The 19872-nt window shown below is 38.2% G+C and overlaps 1 protein-coding gene across 1 annotated transcript; it reads right to left on the minus strand.

Moving 5' to 3' along the window:
• Positions 1-1693: 1693 nt before the first annotated feature.
• Positions 1694-19872, minus strand: mcoln2 (mucolipin TRP cation channel 2). Its single transcript, XM_067596855.1, has 14 exons — positions 19691-19872; positions 18838-18991; positions 17612-17785; positions 17038-17194; positions 16424-16502; positions 16220-16316; positions 15922-16021; positions 15192-15304; positions 14662-14811; positions 12903-13004; positions 12539-12661; positions 9274-9480; positions 8202-8335; positions 1694-2224 (listed from the first exon to the last, which is right to left on the minus strand). The coding sequence occupies exons 1-14, from the start codon at positions 19732-19734 to the stop codon at positions 2188-2190; spliced, it is 1671 nt and encodes a 556-aa protein (XP_067452956.1). The 5' UTR covers positions 19735-19872; the 3' UTR covers positions 1694-2187.

The following is a 19872-nucleotide window of genomic DNA, read 5'->3' on the forward strand; positions in this document are numbered from 1 at the left end:
AAATTTCAATATGACAAGTAACTACAGCTGTCAAAAAGTTATGGAGTAGAAAGTACAATATTTCCTTCTGAAATGTAGTGGAGTGGAAGTATAAAGTAGCAGCAAATGGAAATACTAAAGTAAAGTACAAGTACCTCAAAACTGTACTTAAGTACAGTACTTTAGTAGTATTTCAATTTGCTGCTATTTTAAACACCAACTTAACTACATTTCAGAGGGTAATATTGTACTTTATACTCCACTACATTTATCTGACGACTTTTGACCCCTTAGTTACACTGCAGATTATGATACAAAAGATTTAATAAGCTTATAAAATATGATGCCTTGTTAACTGACCAACAGTACATCTACCTGCTAAAATTTTAAAATGCTATTTATTTGCACAAGTTAGGAATAATCTAATATCATAAATCTTTTACTTTTGACCCTAAAAATCTCTTAATAAATTAAGTAACATTTTAATACAGGACTTTTACTTGTAATAGAGTATTTTTATACAGAGGTACTGGCACTTTTACTTAAAGATCTCAACACTTCACCACTGATTGCTTGACAATTACTTTACATTTTTTGGCTTCAAAAAATAAAAAAATAAGTACCCCAGCCTCTTATTTTACATCAAATTAAGTTTTCTCAAGTTCACAAACATGATGAGCTGTCCTGGTACACATGAATGTGTGAATACAGTAAATGGGTAGAACGCCCTTCAAATTGAAGGCTATAGGTTTGGAGATGGAGCTGCACTTCTGTTCCAGTGAAAGTCCCTAATCATTGTTGTCTTAAAGGCAGCGCTCACTGCTATCTTCCATAAATTTGTGTTTAGTTTGAGGCAGCACGTACTGGGGTCATAGTGACATTAGTTGTAATCTCATGTTGTTTAGATGCAACAGTGATGTTTGTTGACCCAAACTAAATACGAGGATGTGTTGAAAGGAAATCCCTCAGAGTGAAAACCCTGCTCTTGTTTTTGAAAAGGATTTGATTTGCTCTGGTCCGATTTTGAAATCAAATATTACTACTATACAAGCAGTATGACCACATAGGAAAAACACTCAGTGGCGTGGCACTTAATGACGTGTCAGCAATATTGTGTCTAGTAACAACCTCTACCTCAGGCATTTGAACACATCCAGGCTCAAATCCGTCTAGAGATCTTTTTGATTTTAAACAGATAACAGACATTACAATGAAGTAGCTCACAGAATAGCCGACATCTCGCAGTGGAACTGCTTGAAAATGATCTGATATGTCGTTTAAGGTTCGGGTAACATGCGCCTTTGATTTTTTTAAGTTAAAAAATACAGTTGTCACACCATGTGAGAGGTCATGCTCCAGCTTGTTTTAACATCTTATCCTGCTTGTAGATTCAATGATAAAGTTGACTCATACTCATACTCTGGCGTAGTCATGCAAAACTCCTCTCTTACTCAATCTCAACCCTGCTGTGGATGTGTTATGAAATCTATGAAGCTTTTGGAGCACCTAATATTTTTCATATTCACAGAAGATATTCATTGTACTTTAATGTCCTTAAGACTGTATACTGAGTTCTTTGCCCTGCTGATATACTCATGTAATTTATTCAACTAATCCAAAGCTTTCATTGCTTATTTGTGGTTTGTTGTCTGCATTAAATATTGAATGATAAGCTGAATGTGCACACTTGCAACAAAAATGGGGAGACATCAACAACTGATAAATAGATTAGCTTTACTGTATGCAAACAAACAAACACCTGACAAATAAATTACATCTAGTACTGCATGACGTTGCATAACACTGGAGTTTACGGAAACATTCAAATGCAGAAAATATTGAATCCAGTTCTTTGGCAACTGAAACACATGTGTATGCCACAAAAAAGGCCCGGTACGCTTCTCAACAATATCCTGAGCTCGAACATGTACTGTTCAACAACATGTGAAATCTCTTTGTTTTGGTCCAAGTTCCAACATTTGAGCTTCAGGTTCATGTCCAAGAGAGGGAACTCATGTGTTGTTTTATATTGCACTTCACTTGAAATCTATCTTCAAAATCTATCTGCTGGAACAATAACTTGACACTTTCCAGGATTTTCCAGTGGGTCCTTTGATCTCAAAGTCTGTATCAGACATGTGAAGTTCTGTTCCCAGCATCTCCCTCCTCCTCTTCCCAGATCAGTTTCATCTGGAGATGAGATGTCTGTCAGCTGATGAGTATCACGTTGTCACTTTCAGGACGTCTGTAATGACATGATTCAAAAAGAAGCATGAGCCACACAATGTCTCATCATTACAGTGCATGCCTCCTACTTTAGGTTATATATAAGGGTGGTTAATTGATGCGACCGAAAATATTTGTACAATAGAACGGCATATTTTGTCTCTTAACACATTGCTTGGTTTCTGTCGATAAATATTAAAGGTCTGAAGTAGCATCAAGAAAATCACTCTCCATCACAGACCGTTTCTTTTGTTTTGAGGCATCAATCCAACATGCAAGTACAAGTACATTTACTCAAGTAAAGTACAAGTTGCTCAAATGTGTACTTAAGTAAATGCATTTCATACTACTTTATATACTCCACTAGAGTTCTGAGGCAAATGTTTGTACTTTTTACTCCACTATTTTATTTGACAGCTTTAGTTACTGATTTCTATGCAGATTCAGATTTTACAGGCAAAACATATGATGAGCTTATAGACTATGAGGCAATGTCATATATTAAACTATCCAACAGTATGTTAAATAGTTAAAATTAGCCTAGAAACAACATTATTTGTTTTACTGTGGTACTTTTACTCATGATACTTTAAGTACATATTGCTAGTAATGCATACTTTTGTTTAAGTGTTGTTTTCAATTGATGACTTTACTTGTAAGAGACTATTTTTATACTACACTATTGCCCCTTTTACTTAAAGGTTATGGCTGGGGATTTTCTATATTTTTCTTATTGTCAACATGTGCAGAGCCAAACCAACAATGAATTGATCCTACTTACAAGTACTGCGTGTGTATCCAAAGCCTGATATATCGTATTCCTCTGTGCCGTAGACCCCCATTGTTGTCCGCAAACTATTAAAAACATGTCACTAAGCCAAACCGTTGCACTGAGTACCATGTTTCTTCACCGCTAAGATTACAGTCACGATATTGTAAATTTCTCAAAGAACTTCAGGACAAAGTCAAGATATTTTGATACGAAGCACAACAAGCTAGTGAAGCTCTAAACGGAACCGCCTTCCCGCCAATGCTCAGTGGAGTCTGTCTTACAAAGAACTACTCTCTGGAGACCGAAAACATGATCACTGTTATTTGTCTTAGGAGCCATTTTTTAAACAAACTTAAGTGACTGTAATCTTCAGGGCGAAAAAACATGTCACCCAGTGCAACGTTGTGGCTCATTGATGTGATTTTAATACTTTTTGGACAAAAACGTTGGTCTACGGCACAGAGGGGTAAGATCCTGTATATCAGACTTTGAATGCACACACTTTTACACTTTTAAGTAGGATGAGTTAGTTCATTGTTGGTTTGGTTCTGCACATGAGCTTTGTTCACAATAAGAAAAATATAGAAAATCACCAGTCATATCCTTTAAATACAGCATCTGAATGCGTCCTCCACTATTGCCAACATGACACAGTGAACACAGGAATACAGATTCAGAAACACTAACAGCTGTTTGTTCAGTCCAATAAGCCGTCTCTAACAGTTTTGCAACAATCTTCTATGGTTAATCACCGGAACCGTTGTGAGTGACATATTGCTAAAAGGAATATTAGTAATTGTTATTGAGGTAAGAGAATATTATTTCTTATTTTCTTTTCGCCCCACAAAGTCAGTTCTTAGATTTCAAACCAGCTCAAACACGCCTTGTTATTCTCTGACTTACACCTGTGCAAAGGTTTGGCCCTGCCACAAAGGAGCTTATAAAGAGATAAAGGAGGGATGCAGAAGTCGTCTGGATTTCTGGTGACTGAGTGCCCATTTTGAGAATAAATTTGCAAAACAAGCACTTTGAAAATGATACCCTTGTCTGTACGTATCTTGAATGCTTTGTGTTTGGCTGTTCGCTCTCAAGAGAAACAGCTAATTATGTTCTCATTACATCAAGTCTCTGAACGATTAGACCTTTTTCTTTCATCTTTACAATCTGCCATATGCAGCACATTCTGCTGATGGGTTGAGTTTGTAGTTGTGTTCTTCAACTCTCACTGAAGTCTCAGACTGTCTGTTTTCACAAGCTGTTGCAGCTGATGGAGGATGTGAATGCATTTCACAGAGAGCAGGCAATCTCCTGGAAAGCAAAACTACCTCAACTTTAGGTTAAGGTTTGTCTGTCTTTCACACACAGCTCAGCACTTCCTTTGTGAAATCTGTCTCAAACATAATATCCACTCTTTGGCTGAGCTGCTTTATTATACTGTCTAATCACATACCAAATGTGAATTGCAGTGGATTCATTCAAGGCTTAAGATAAACATTTGTGCCATTGTGTGGATCTAAATACCATTTTCAGTGTCAGTTACAACCTTTAACCTACTTGTCCATTCAACTACTGAGACATAATACATTATTTCACGAGCAAACTTAATATATTTGTTCCAAATAACACATGGTGACTCTTGCACCTCAAGTTGCTTTCGAAGCAAGATAAGTGAACTTACTGGAGTAGAGGGAGAGAAGAGTAGGAAGAGGCTAATTGTATGCAGATGAAATTTCATCCAAAAAGACATTAACATATTTTCTGAGAATGCTGATCTAATTTTTGTGAGCACAGTGAGGGAAATACACTTAAATAAATGAAATTTGGTCAAGATAGAGGCTGCAAATGACTTCAATTACAGAATCGGTGTAACTTGACGAGGGTAACACTGACGAAAAAGTCAGCTAACTCCAAAAGGCCACTTACAATTGCCACTCTTGCAATATGTTGCACTATGACACATTAGTATATAATGTCTGTAACTGAGACTGCACTTCCTTCAACACTTAAGACACCCAGAGAAGGAATACCGGATGGCTTGGTGATAGAAAACAGCTGTGAAACAAGCAGGAAAGACCACAGATTCAGAGTGTTAATGTCTGTCAAAGCAATAATGATGAGCCCTGAAAGGAAAAACTCATCCGAGGCACAATATTTCATTCATCACTTATAAAAACGGCAAAGGAAATTTTCCACTGTTAATTACATCCATCAGCCATAACATTAAAACCACCTGCCTAATATTGTGTAGGTCCTCCTTGTGCCACCAAAACAGCTCTGACCCGTCGATGAATGGACTCCACAAGACCTCTGAAGATGTCCTCCGGTATCTGGCACCGAAACGTTAGCAGCAGATCCTTTAAGTCCTGTAATTTGCGAGGTGGGGCCTCTATGGATCGACTTGTCTTTCAAGCAAGTTCCACAGATTTTTGATCAGATCGAGAATTGGGAATTTGGAGGCCAAGGAAACACCTTGAACTCTTTGTCATGTTCCTCAAACCATTCCTGAACAATTTTTGTAGTGTGGCAGGATACATTATTTTGCTGAAGGAGGCCACTGCCATCAGGGAATACTGTTGCCATGAATGGTGTACGAGGTGGTACGTGTCAAAGTAACATCCACATGAATACCAGGACCCACAGTTTCCCAGCAGAACATTGCCCAGAGCATCACACTGCCTCCGCCGGCTTGCCTTCTTACCACAGTACATCCTAGTGCCATCTCTTCCCCAGGTAAACCACGCACACATGCCTGGCATCCACATGATGTAAAAGAAAACGTGATTTATTAGACCAGGCCACCTTCTTCCAGTGCTCCACAGTCCAGTCCTGACGCTCACGTGCCCAGTGTAGGCGCTTTCGGCAGTGGACAGTGGTCAGCATGGGCATTCTGACTGGTCTGCAGCTAAGGAGCCCCAGACGCAGCAAGCTGTGATGCACTGTGTGTTGTGAGACCTGTATATCAAAGCCGGCATTCACTTTTTCAGCAGTTTGTCTTACAGTAGCTCTTCTGTGGGTTTGGACCAGATGGGCTAGCCTTTGCCCCTCACACGCATCAGTGAGCCCTGGGCACCAATGACCCTGTCACCAGTTCAGCAGTTGTCCTTCCTCGGACCATTTTTGGTAGGTACTGACTACTGCATACCAGGAACACCCCACAAGACCTGTCGTGTTGGAGATGCTCTGACTCAGTCGTCTAGCCATTACAATTTGGCCCTTGTCAAAGTCCCTCAGATCTTTACGCTTTCCCATTTTTCCTGCTTCCAACACGTCAACTTCAAGAACTGACTGCTCAATTGCTGCCCACCCCTTGACAGGTGCCATTGTTATTCATTTCACCTGTCAGTGGTTTTAATGTTGCGGCTGATTGGTGTATTTCAGTTCTTTTCCACTGATTACATGATTCAAAATTATTTTTACAGTGTGTACAAACATTGAGGCTGCAGAAAATATGCAACTCTATACAAATGACTACAGTAGTTGCTTTTTCTAGAATAAACAACATCTTTTTGCATTCAGTCATACAATTGTCTCACATCTTTGAAGTGGAGGGATAGTGATTGCTTGGCAAACCAAGCCTGGTGCCTGTTTACAGTTAAGCCTTTTCCTGAACATAAATGATAAATGTGATTGATCCCATACAGCGAAATTGAAGATTAAAAACATTTAGAAATCTTAAGTTTGACAGTAGAACCAAAAGCCAAAAAAAGGAACCACAGTATGTTGAAGTGCTGCCTTTGGTTGAGCTTTTAAACATTTCTGATTGGTAGACAGACAGTTAAAGAGGAACCAATGACTATTCAACAAGTTCCAAGTTCAGCTTAAATTCTGTAATGTGGCTTCAAAACAGACGTGGTGAAATTAAACATGAGAAGTGCAACATATTGCGAAATAATATTTCTTAAATAGACATCTTATTACAAACAAAGGGTGAGAAAGTAATGGAAAAAAGAGGAAATAAAAGGGTAAGTCCTCTGTGCACATTGTACATCACATGAAAGATGACTGGAGTCCAACTTTCGTCCATTACCCTCAAATCACATAACTCTGTGCTTTAACAAAACTTTTTTGGCTCAACTGGCTGAATCTTAACTGTTTATTTGGGAGGCAACACACCAAGAGGGAGTGATGGCTGGGGGTGGAGGCGGAGTGGGGGTTCTTCTCAGCGTACGGCCTCAGTTTCTCTGTAATCAGCCATCACTGGGTGTGTCTGCATAGCTCATACCACTAATTTCATTGCTCTCAGACCACAGAAGACCAAGCCAAGCCACAGTGTGGAGGAAACTCCGCTCCACTCTGCTGCCTGCTGATGATAGAGATTGGCTCATAGAAAAGGAATGAGCAGAAAGGGGACATATATCTTGCTGTAGCAACAAGGTGTAAGCAATACAAACTAACTGTTACTGTATTTCTAATGTTATTTCAGTGTGTTTTGCGTGATTTACTTGCGTAGGCACTTACTGAAGGACTGATTAAGGGAAATGTTAGTGTAATATTTTGGCATACTTTCAGATAAAGGAGTTTCATTTTTGCTTCTCTGTACTGGTGACTAATCTCTGACACAACAGAGAATCAAACACTTCACATTTGGTTTTTAAAACCCTCTTTAAAAACCTGTCACATCTTTCCCTTCAAAGTCTAATAATGAGAAAGATGGATACATTTTACATCGCAGCACCACCCAAAAAAAAAACAACACAGCAGCGATCATATAGCATGAAAGAAAAGAAAAAAACATTCTAGCATTTCTAGCATAGACTCATTGACCATAACACAAGGACATTTCTATGAAAAACATCATGGAAAATTATAAAAAAAAAAAAAAAAAAAAATTGTCCTCAAAATTTGTTGTTTTTTTGTGAGAAGTCACAGAATAATGATACATTTTCCCCAGTTTTAAAACTGGTCAAAGAAAGATAATAGTCTTCAAATGTCATACTGTAGTGTAACATACCGATACCCTAAAGCAAGAAACTACTGAGTGTGTGACTTGAAGGTTGTCAATCTGAATCCCAAACCAAATGTGAAGATAAAAAGAATAAACAGAAAACTGTTCCGAGTCAACACACTTAAACAAGCAAAACATTTAAACAATAATATCTTTTGTTTCACTGATGAGAAGTTTGCACAGTGCAGTTCTCCCACTGTGAATGTGACGTGTGTGCAACGGGGCATGTCAACAAAGGTTAAATATTGATTTTAAAGTATCAGAACATCACTACCTTACCTTTCACAGCAGCAGAACATCGAGTATCGGACGTGATTGTCTGTCTGACTGCTCTCCTCTGCAACAGCAAAATCACTCTGCTCTCTGAGGAACTTGTGCAGATCTGTCAGCGGGAATCCATCCTTCTGGTAGTTCTGTCAGCAAAAACACAAAGAAGTGCAAAAATGATTCAAATTACGCAACTGTGCTTTTTTTAAATACTAGATTTTAGAGAGACTAAGACTAATTCCACACTGAATAATGAAAATGAATCCAGAACTATATTCTGCACTTTTAGACTTTACTTATTCCACAATGACCCCTCGAGGAGGTATGTGGACATAGTTACACATGTAGGAAAAGAAACAGAAATAACGTAAATGAAAGTGACTCTTAGCCCAGTAACTGAAAACAATCTCTGTGAAAATAAAAAACATTAAGGAGAAAATGAGTAGTAAATAAATAAACAAACAAATATGCAAATGAGCGAACAAGCACACTCTGGTAGATATTCAACAGCTACTTAAAAATAGCTGCCATAAATCTCTCTTAGAAATTGGCACATTCTGGCTAATGCACCTAAATTTTGTCAGCTTTATTCTATACACAACCTCTAGTTGTTACACTGAAGGTTATCATGTACCTCATCGTGGCAGTCTCCCAAAATCCTGAAGGCCACCCAAGGCTTAATGTTATGTAAAGAACATAACATGAAAGAAACATCTGAAAAGTCCACAGCAGTTCTCAAATGTTACAGTTTTAGAAGAGCACTTTGGTACCTACATATTTGTCACATGGCACAAAGCTTTAGACATTTGTCCAACAGTTTTCCGAAATTAACTTGCAAGCTTTTCCTGCTGAAACTGAGGCCTGTGAGCAGACTGCAACTACATTTCTATTTCTTTAAAGCAGTTATATGCAGATTTGTGGGTTTATTGTGACATCTTTGGTTCTATCGTTACTGATATTTTCATAATAGTACTTCCCAGAAATATCTGGAAAATATTGATATAATTGATTTTCTGATCATGGTCAAAGTTCACAAGAGTGCCACAGCTTTCACTTCACTCAAACTCCACTAAAGCAGAAGTACCTTGATGGTCTCATAGGCATCGGTGATGAGGGCGATGAAGAGTGACAGCACCATGTAGATGAACAGGGAGATAAAGGAGTAGAGGTAAGCCCTGCTGAAGAGCCACACCAAAGTGTTTTTGTCCTTCAGCTGGGCGAAGGTGGTGAACATGTCGTCACCGTTCACCAGGGAGAACAGGCACTCCGACACGCGACTCAGACCCTCAAACTAGGAGAGATCGAAGATGAACAACAGATTGGACTTATTTGAAAGTTATAAATGCAATGAACAGTTAACACAGAGGCAGTGAATCAGTGAGAAAGAGCAGTGGTTCCTCACTTGTAGGTCTGGATCCTCTGAAGGTTTTCAAAGAGATGATAAACAGAACAGCAAAGCAGAAAAATATATTTTTGCTCACAAAATATTTATTTGTTCTGATTTTTTTTCCTCTAACCTTTGACTTTAACTTTACAATTTCAGGGCCCTTAAAAGCTTTCAAATAATACAAGTTGAGAAAGAAAACTCTGGTTGAACTGGCCAGCAAGCAGTAATGTTTACAACCAGTGATGAGGGGTCACAGGTAGACATAGCTTAATTTTTAGGGGTCAAAAGCCAAAAAAGTTGGGAACCACTCAGATGGGGGATGGAGCCATAGTTCATAACCTGCAGCTAAAAAAAAACTGGGAGGGGACGAAGTAAATCATCTGTCCACTAATATATGAAAAATGCAACACTAAGAGGTGTGTTCAAGACAACAACATGTAAAGTCAGTGCAAAAACTATATTTTGTTTATATGATGATAATTTTTTCAATAAACATCCTTTGACTTTTGATTCAACATCATTTCTCCTTTTCAAAAGTACTTGTACAAAACAAAAATGTTGATCCTTACAGAGCTAACTAAGAAAGAGAAGAAGTAGCAGAAGACTGACAGAGGCGTGATGGCTGATAGTGGTGGAACGATAAAGACTGAAAGGCAAACAAAGAGACAGACGGCTAAAAGAGAGAGCCTGAAAGCCAGACACGGACATTATGAAAGAAGCCAAGTTCCTCCAGATTGTGATAGTATCTAAAAACAACATCCCACTGCGACAGTATGGATCCAGGGCACGGCGCGTGAAGACGTGTGGAATGGCAAGTCCTAGAACATCCTCTGTTTATTCCTTCAGTAAATACACAGAGGATCCTGGAAGGGCTGACAGTACACTACAGGGGGACTACCCCAGCCGCCGCAATGTAAATATCGTGACCAAGTCTCAGCTGACTGCAGCAGTGGTCACACAGGGAATTGAAACCTTTAACTGTAGGTGTGTATGCAGGCCAATTCACTCTCATTTCCGTTGATAAAAAAAATATTTTCTTACTGAAGGTTTCTTGTAAGTTGGATATGAAAGCATGAGTGTATTTGACAACTAATAGCCTGCAACATCTACAATACAAACTGTTTGAGTGCTATTTACAAGTGAAAAGCTGTGAAAAATGCATTATTAGGTATTAGGATTGTCCACACCCAAGTATCATTTAAGCTATGGTCCATTAACCATGAGCATGTGGCCCTCAGGTAAACAGACCCGACAAACACACTTTTAATTAATCCACAGTATTATTTACAGTGGTTACTCCTCTTCTGTTTAAGATTATCAACAAACTCCATTTGGTCGGGGGACGCCGGTTGGCCCGGGGCGGCTGATCTCAGTCTATCTTACATCTGTCTCTCCTATGAGCGCTGCCTTGTTTAGACGCCTACTGCTGCTTGGACTTCCGTAAATAATTTATCTTAACGGCGAGGACAGCTAAACACACCCGCATATTTCCCTGATGGCACTTGCTTTTCAAAGATCACCCAGTTGAGGTGACCAGCTGTCCCGAGTTGAAGCTGTGGTCTCAAATGTCCCCCCGATTGCAGTTATTATGTTTTCAGAGCAAAAACATTTACTGTGTTGGTTCTTATTGCTTAAAATTGCATGTTATTTACTGCAGCCTTTGCAGTTTTTTTTGCTATGGTGTGTGAACTTAATAAGGGCTGTTAACTTGTACCATTTTGGTTGGTTAAAAGATCAAAGAAAGATCCTTCATGGTGGACTAGAGGTTTAAGATGCTGGCCATGTAATGATCCGCAATGTGCTCCATACAAATCTGACAGGGGTTTTGTGTTGCATGTCATCCCTCATTTCTCCCTTCATTTCCTGTCACCACTGCATTGTCCAAAATCACCAAAAGATAACTGAATAAGACTAAGAGTCTACAGCCAGTTAACAGCTCTGTGTGGCTGTGTGATGGTGCTTTGAGCTAAATGCTAACTATGTTTAGCATGTAAACATGCTAACATTTGCCAAGTAGCACTAAACTTCAACTAAGGATGATGGGGATTCTTCATCTCGGCATTATGGATGGCTATACAAAATTTTATAGCAGTTCATCTACTAGTTGCTGAGATATTTCAGTCTGGATCATCCAACCAGCCAACACTGCCGTCCCTAGAGCTCTGCATGACTAAAAATCTGGTTCTTTCCAAAAAAGAGAAAAGATTGTGAGCACAGTAATGTGAGGGTATGCATGCGCATGAATGTGGACATATTTTCTAAATCTGGTCACCTTAAGGACTCTCATTGAAGCTGAAGTTTTCATGGACAAAACATATACTGACACCTAGTGGCTGTATAGTCACGGTGTCTTCAAAAAAACTAAAAGGCCAATAACCTGAACTTGCTCCTGGACATGGAGGAGAGGACAAAGGCCATTTTTGCCATTTCCTCAATTTAAAAAGGACAAAATGCTGAAATGGCGATTCAAAAGCTAAATAACCGTGAGACAAATGTGAGAAAACCTAAATGATCATAGCATTAATCACCTGTTTTAGTACCTCTATATAAGGTTAAAATGGTACAGAACACATGGATTATTTCATTTTGATGAACATTAATTAAGATGTTTGTGAAAATATTTTGTACACAGTAATGAGAAATTGTATATTTACCAGTATAAATCTTAATGTTCAGTCTATTCCACCTGACTCGTGAGTTTTTAAAATTGTAGTTATACAAACTTTTAGCTTGTCGTTTTAATCACAGGATACTGTTTCAGCCGGTTTGGAAATTTACACACATACATTTTTGTATTCTTGTGAACTCAGCAGTTCTGTGAAGTTACAAAAAAGATCCTTGATAGTTCCCCTCATTTCCCACATCTCTGACGATAAAAGCCAGCTCAGGAAGTCATGAACCCACTTCTCTAAATGTCAGGCCTCCATGGTCACTACTCTTCTCAGACCAGTTTGCCAGTTACCTTCTCATGGTACGGCCCCAGTACGATCCAGCCGCAGAAGGTGTAGCCGAGGTAGATCATGCCGGCACAGCAGCAGAATCGCAGGACTTTGGGGAAGGCTGCTTTCATGGTTAAAATCAGCACCTAGACAGCCATGAAACATACATGCATAAAATATTGTATACCTCAAATTTAAATTTGTATCACTTTGATTTCCAAAAAAAAATGTAAAAAGTTAAAATATTTATGCAACATTGCCTCAGTGACCTACAGTAAGTGGGCGCTTGCAGTGGCATTGAACTGGCATTGAATTGGCTTGACAGTCAATCTGAGCTCAAGGAAAAGGCTAATAACAGTATAATGATATAGAAAGGTGCAGACTCACATTGTATTTCTGGAAGTAACCCAGATACCTGATCACGCCGACCCACACCATTAATGTAGATGTTCCCAGAAAGATGCTGCACACATCATAACTCGTTAGACTCTACAGGAGAAATAAAGAGAGAGAGACATCACAAACAGGACTGAGACAGCAGTTTGATATTATTGTTATTATTATTATTATTATTATTATTATTATTAGGACTTATATTAGTGTTGTGTACGTGGCACATAACGAGCCTCTGGTGCATCAAGCAGGTTAACACAGAGTCAGAAAAAGATTACATTTTTTAAAAGTTAACTTAAAAAGCTATGATTTATTTAATGTTTATTTGTATAGGGACAAGTATATAGCATGAATTAATGCCACATACCACAGCATTTATAATCTAAGCTAGTCTGTAACACCTGTCCCTAGATGGGCCTTTAAAATACATAATAAAACTCAGCAATAAAATGCCTTTCAAACTGTCCAATACATAAAACTCAATACATATACATACAAAACACAAACATTGACACAATAAAAGTATCAAAATTATCATCCCCTTGTTTCCTATCGGCCTCTTAGCCACTGACTGTCCAATAAAGGCAAAAAGTGCCCCCCCCCCAAAAAAAAGTATCATAAAATGACAAGCACCACATGACTACATGTCTGAACCCTCCATAAAAACTGTTTCAATTTGAGCTCAAAATTATCCCAGTCATCATGATGATGATGACGATGATAAAAAGATATGATTTTTGATGTAACATGCATGTCCTTTGTAATAAACTTTGATATGATTTGATATGTAGATTATTTTATTAGGGCCTAAAGTACAGTGTGAAAATGCAACGAAGGGACATCCTATTAATTATTGACTAACATGTGACATTTTGCTTATATGTTCCTGAGCTGAAACACACAGTTAAAAGGTTTCTAAGTCTAACTCTTAGATTCCCTGGACTCAAAATCTCAAAATCTAACAGTTTGCCCTGTTAAATGAAAACACTTCCCCTCTACTACCAGATTTCAAAGAAGAAGATGGTCATAGGACCTTCTTCCTTGCATCCTCATACAATCAAATACCAAATCAAATACCGTCATAAATATTTTCTAATTTTTGAAACAAGGACCTTTGTTGGGGTTTCTTTTAAGTTGTTGCTCCCTGTCCCTGTTTGATTTGACTTGACATGTCCAGTTAAGTCCATTTTGTTATCATTTGAGAAATTAAAGTACAAGAGTTCAAAATCCAGTTAGACCATTCAATATGTTATTCCAGATCACAGTGAGGAGTGTGATCACCAGATCACCTCCACCTGACTGTGACTTTTGTCACAGTCAGGTGGAGGTGGGGGTGGGGTGGCGTGGGAGGCGTGGCGGGGGTTGTATATAGGGGAGAGTTTATTTTTGTCTCTATCAAACTTGGGATGAATACTTAACATAGTGGCTATTAAAAGGACAGACTGAGAACTCAGTCGGGCTAAAACAAACAGGACTTTACGGTGTCTACACTGGGTCAGTCCAAGCCAAAGTCCAGCAGCCACTGAAGAACTATTTAACAGCTGTTCCCAGCTGTTTTATGTCTCAACTGCTTCATAAACAACAGGACATGAAATCAAAAGTGATGTCATGCAGTCGGCTGCTCGGGAGAGAAACCAAATTAAAGTTTTTACAGAACACTTTTGCTTCTTCCTTTTGTATTTGGAGGTGTCAAGTTTCGGGCCCTTACACAATAATCTTCTCTTTTTAGACAGAAGTAAATGATTCATTTTACCTTTGCTTGTATTTCCATCTTCAGTACGGATCCAACTATGGCCAAGAGGTCGCTGACAATGACCAGCACATACCAGCCGTTAAGGAACTCGCTCTGGTCGTCCTCACACACTTTACGGTTGTAGTTCTCATGGAGGAATCTGGAGAATCTCTGAAATGACACCAATGCAAATTCAGTTTCTTCCATAAATAAAGCTGTAATACAACATGTCAGATTAACAAACGACTAAATGTTAATTCTGGATAGACAACCTTATTATGAGAGTAACAAAGTGCATGCAGAGTGTGTAATAAACTCAAGAAGAAATCAATCATATCTACATTGGATAGGAATGATATATTAGATTCTGTCATAACTTGAATTTTAATGATTTGTCTTTACTGGGACATTTGGCTTAAAAACTGAGAAAACAAACAAACCAAAAAAAAAACTAAAAGGGAGAATCAGGAAAGACTAAAAAGGGGTAGAACGTGGTGGATAAAAATGCACCGTATGATACTGAGCAAGTGAGCAGAGTGTGAACAGCTGACCTGTAGTAACCTGACAGCCAGTATGATGGAGCGAGCGCACAGCACAGCTGATGTAAGGCAAACCAGAATGACGAAGGCATCAAACACCAGAAGATAGTGTGTGTTCTTCTGAGCTGAAAAAGTATGTGTGTGTGTGTGTGTGTGTGTGAGAGAGAGACAGAGAAAGAGAGAGAGGGTTTATCTTTTACATAACTCCCATACACTCATTACTGATAACTACATGTCTGAAGGAAAACGCCTCACTAACAGTCAGCAGTTTCTAGACCTTAGAGCTTAGCATTATCAGCTTTGTTTGGAGTAAAAGTGCTTCGCATTTTTGAAACAAATACCATTCAAAATGTTTTTATTAGCTTTCAGCCATTTATAAAACAGAGGATTTGGGATATAGTGAACAGGGTAATGCATAAAAATAAAGTTTAGATAGTTGTAAAATGAGCTGATACCACAGTGTAAAAGTTGTCAATATTGAATGACATGACGCACATGTATTACACTGAAAACTTAAAATTAATCTCAAATAAAGAATTAAAAAATATTTGAACCTTAAAACTTTATTACAAAAATGTGTAAATACTACAACTGCACTCTAGAAAAGTGGGGGAAAAAAGGTACAAACAGCTCCTGATTTGCTGATCTGTCATGTTTTATCTCCTTGTTATGTGTATTTCATGCCCCGTTTTTAATTATTTGTTGTTAAATTTCACTCTTCTGTTGCTCTATTAAACCTTACCGGTCCCAGATATCTTCCAGTCTTGGCATGCGCTGCTCTGAGAGTCTATGTCCAGGAATATTTTCACTTTTCCACTGTGACACTGGTTGTCAAATGTTACCTAGAGACAAGAGCAAAGAAAAGGAAAGCATGTTAGTAAAAATTGATTAAGAAGAAACAAGACAAATAGTCTTGAAAATGTTGTGAACAATGTGTTTCAACAATAGTACAACAAATATCATGTACTGAAATTGTTAGCAGTCACTTTAAACTGTCTACAGTACATCTCTTAATGACGGAAAATATGACTGAACCGTACCGTAATATAGAAAGAGTAGCAGTCAGGTAACTCCCGTGAGCGCACTGTCTGTAGGTTGATCCCCTTCAGCTGGAAGGTTATTTTGATGTCAACAAGCCTGAACAAGAAAGTGTGAAAAGGTGATTTAAAAAAGTTGATTTTAATGCACATAAGGAAAAGCAAGTATTATATGTTAGCAGTGGCTGCACTGTATTGGTTGTATACCTGTAAAAGTCCAGATCAAAAAAGGATGAATTCTGGATTTTCCATTTGTCTGCAGTCAATGGATCATGTGGCATACAAACTGAGAGAGAGGCGATGAACAGAGTGAGAAAATAAACAATCACTGCGATCTTCTATTGCTCCTTGAGCCCTTGTTTTAACATGTGTACTTTTTAAATACAATGGTTTGATGTACTTCTGCTACACAGTAAAATACAGACACACACTTACATTTCCACAATCGTACAATGAGAAACAGAAAATATATCTTTTTCAGGAAAGTTTTGATTTTTGTTCCTACTGGTTGCCTGTAATGTTGTTGTTATGATTTAATTATAAAATTAATTCAGGTTCTACCAATGATTGTAAAACCTTTTAAATCTAAAAACAATCTGAATTTCATGGCTGTTTCATACATCCAATTTATGTTACTTTATAAACACACACAGAAGATCAGGCTTGTAAGTCATTATGTGCTGTGATAAATGTGCCACAGAATCTAAAATTAACAGAAATTTTGAGAGCAGAAAAATAATAAAGAGTGGTTGAAATGTTATCAGTGGTTTAATGGTTACGTCATCTTTTTTTTTTAAAAAGATATAAATGTTCCCTTTCACCTGTCTCCACCTGGGCGTCTATGTCAAAGGCCTCGTCTGAGGGCTCCACACTGCCTCTCCTGTAGAGCTCCTTGCAGATGACGACAGGAAGCAGGCCGCCGTCTTCATCCTTGGCGTAACTGATGGGACCCACAGAGAGCCGGCCCAACTGGCTGTACTGTAGATATCAGAGGTCTCAGGTAAAACACACTGTTACAGGGTGATTCCTGGAACTGGTTCCCCTTGTTGAATGAAATCTTTTAAAAACGACTCATTTATCTTCCAAGTAAATTCTTATATACACCACAAACAATATAGCTTTTAGCTTTTATGTGTAGCATCTAAATTCTCTTCAATTCTTACAATTTGGAAAGTGCTGGATTTACATTCATTTTTTTCATTGCATAACGAGTATAAAACTCATCAACATTAAAAAAAACAAACATGAAAATTCAATTCAAGCACATTCAAGCCTGCAGCCTTGCAGTTCAAACACTTAAGAATATTAACAACCACTCATTTTTATATTTTTACAGCTAAAGCAAGAAATTAATGTGTGTGTGTGTGTGTGTGAGATAGAAGAGGTTCGACTTGCCTGATCCAGGACATAAAACAGACTGTCGTAGACATCTTGCTGCGTGTAGACAGCAATACAGTAGTCATCCTCATCCACCCCGCTGTAGCCCTTCAGGAACAGATTTTTGAAGGCCATGGTGTTCTCCTCCTTATAGGACACCACCAGCTGGTTGTTGAGACCGAACAAGATGAGCTACAGAGGGAACAAGAGGAAGAGGAGAGCATTTGGGTTGCAGTAATAGTCATAGGTGGAAGTAGAGCTGCAACGATTAGTCAATAAGTTAACTATTAAATTTCTATTTTGATAATAGATGAATCATTTGGAAAGAAAACAGTGTCCAAATTATCTGATTCCAGCTTCTCAAATGTGAGTATTTTCCAGTTTATTTATAGTCTTCTGTGATGGTAAACTCAATATCTTTGGGTTGTGGACTGTTGGTCGGAACAAAACAAGACATTTGAGGAAGTCATCTTGGGTTTTTTTAAACAATGATCAACATGTGTCACCATTTCCTGACATTTTTTAGACCGAACAACTAACCGATTAATTGAGAAAATAATCAATGAAAATAGTTGTTAATAGTAATGAGTTACTAGGTGGAAGTAAATTATCACTTTTATTCCTGTTGCTGGATTTAGTGTTTATACTGAATATTTTTCAATCCAGGTTTTACTGAATAAATCTCAGTCACAAGAGTAGAAATCTGTATCTGACATTATGTTATCAGTTCATTTTGTAATTTCTCCACTTACAACACACTGACTTTGTCCTTCCTGCATCATTTCAAAGATCATAATCAGCAATGAACTTCCTATGTAGTAACATTTCAAGCAAGTTTTTTTTTCTGAAGTAAAATATAAATGAAGTAATTGCACTTTAGAGTATGACTTTGTAGTAGTCTTTCCACCACTGACAAAAGGGACAAAAGGATTTTTTAGTGCAACTTAAGAGGAAATAACTGTAAATGCAAACACTGACAGCAAAAGGTCAAAGCTCAGATATACAGGTGAGTTTCAGTTATGTCATCATCTACCATTTGGGAAAAAAAAAAAAAACAGACAACACTCAGATTATGTAGGAGGACCCTGCGTTTCAGAGTGTACTGTGATAAAAAAAAAAAAAAAGTGTCCACAAATATCAAAACAAATTCATAGACATTTACTGCTCGTGGCTGCAGATCTTGGACGGATTACAATTTCAAATAAACACCTAGAAACATTTTATGTTAAGCCCTTGGTACATACTTGTGTGGTGATCATGACAATTTTCAGGATCTGCACCCCCAGTTTCCAGGGTACGTGTCGTCGGGCTCTGTACTTCTCACACGGGCTCATGAAGTAGTACTTCAGGTCGTCCCTCAGCTTCTCCTCTTTAACGGCGTCTTGAGTCATAGTTGAGCTGAAACAAACATTACACAAAATTCTGGCTGAGATACAAAAAACAAAAAAAACTCAAAATGTGCCAGGTAATGTGGACTCCTCAGTAAAAACAGGCATATTTAGTTTCTGGTGTGTTGCCCGCCTCATGGGTGAAATGTCAGACTGAAATAAACGTGCTAAGAGTGAAAATACAGAAGTGAAAATGCAAGAAATTTACTTGAGCAATAGTAGTGGTTTTTTTTTTCCTTTTACAGGAAGAACTGCATGTACTGAATGAGGACACTGCCTGCATTCATGGTGCTGCCTGGTTTAAGTACAAGGTTAGAGTGCACTTTCAGTATTTTCCAAATAGTGAGCCGCCCACAGTCTCTCACTGACATTTTACTGTTGCTGGAAATGAGCTTTTAGGTCTTTTTAGCCCAATTACACATTTTTTAAACTATTTTTGGCTCAATGTGTTGTGTGTAATACATGTGTGGTCCTGTCATGACGTTTCTCTAACTGATAAATGACTTGGCTGCATGTTGTTTTAATGATTAAGCTGAAGGCAGCCTAAACTTTGCGACTGAATATCCAGTTTTCACATTTTTACATCTAGTTAATACTAAAAAGAAACCATCATTTGTTAAAGTAGTTCACACTTCAACAAGTTTTTAAAATGTGGGAAACATGTCTCTAATCTAGTTCTGAGCAGCTGTCACTTAAAAATAAACCTTACCTGATTGAATTGCTCCGTTCCAGATATCGAACCAATAATTCCATGATTGATTGGGCACGTGGAAACACCAATTAAACAAGAGTAGTTTTAAAGTGTTAACGGGACGTACAGCGGACTTGGATACCATGAGCCGTGTTTTCTGTGAAACCACGCAGCTTCCAGTCAGCCAATCAGGAAATGAG

The sequence above is a fragment of the Thunnus thynnus genome, chromosome 8 (assembly GCF_963924715.1).
Source record: "Thunnus thynnus chromosome 8, fThuThy2.1, whole genome shotgun sequence".
NCBI classification, from domain to species: Eukaryota; Metazoa; Chordata; class Actinopteri; order Scombriformes; family Scombridae; genus Thunnus; species Thunnus thynnus.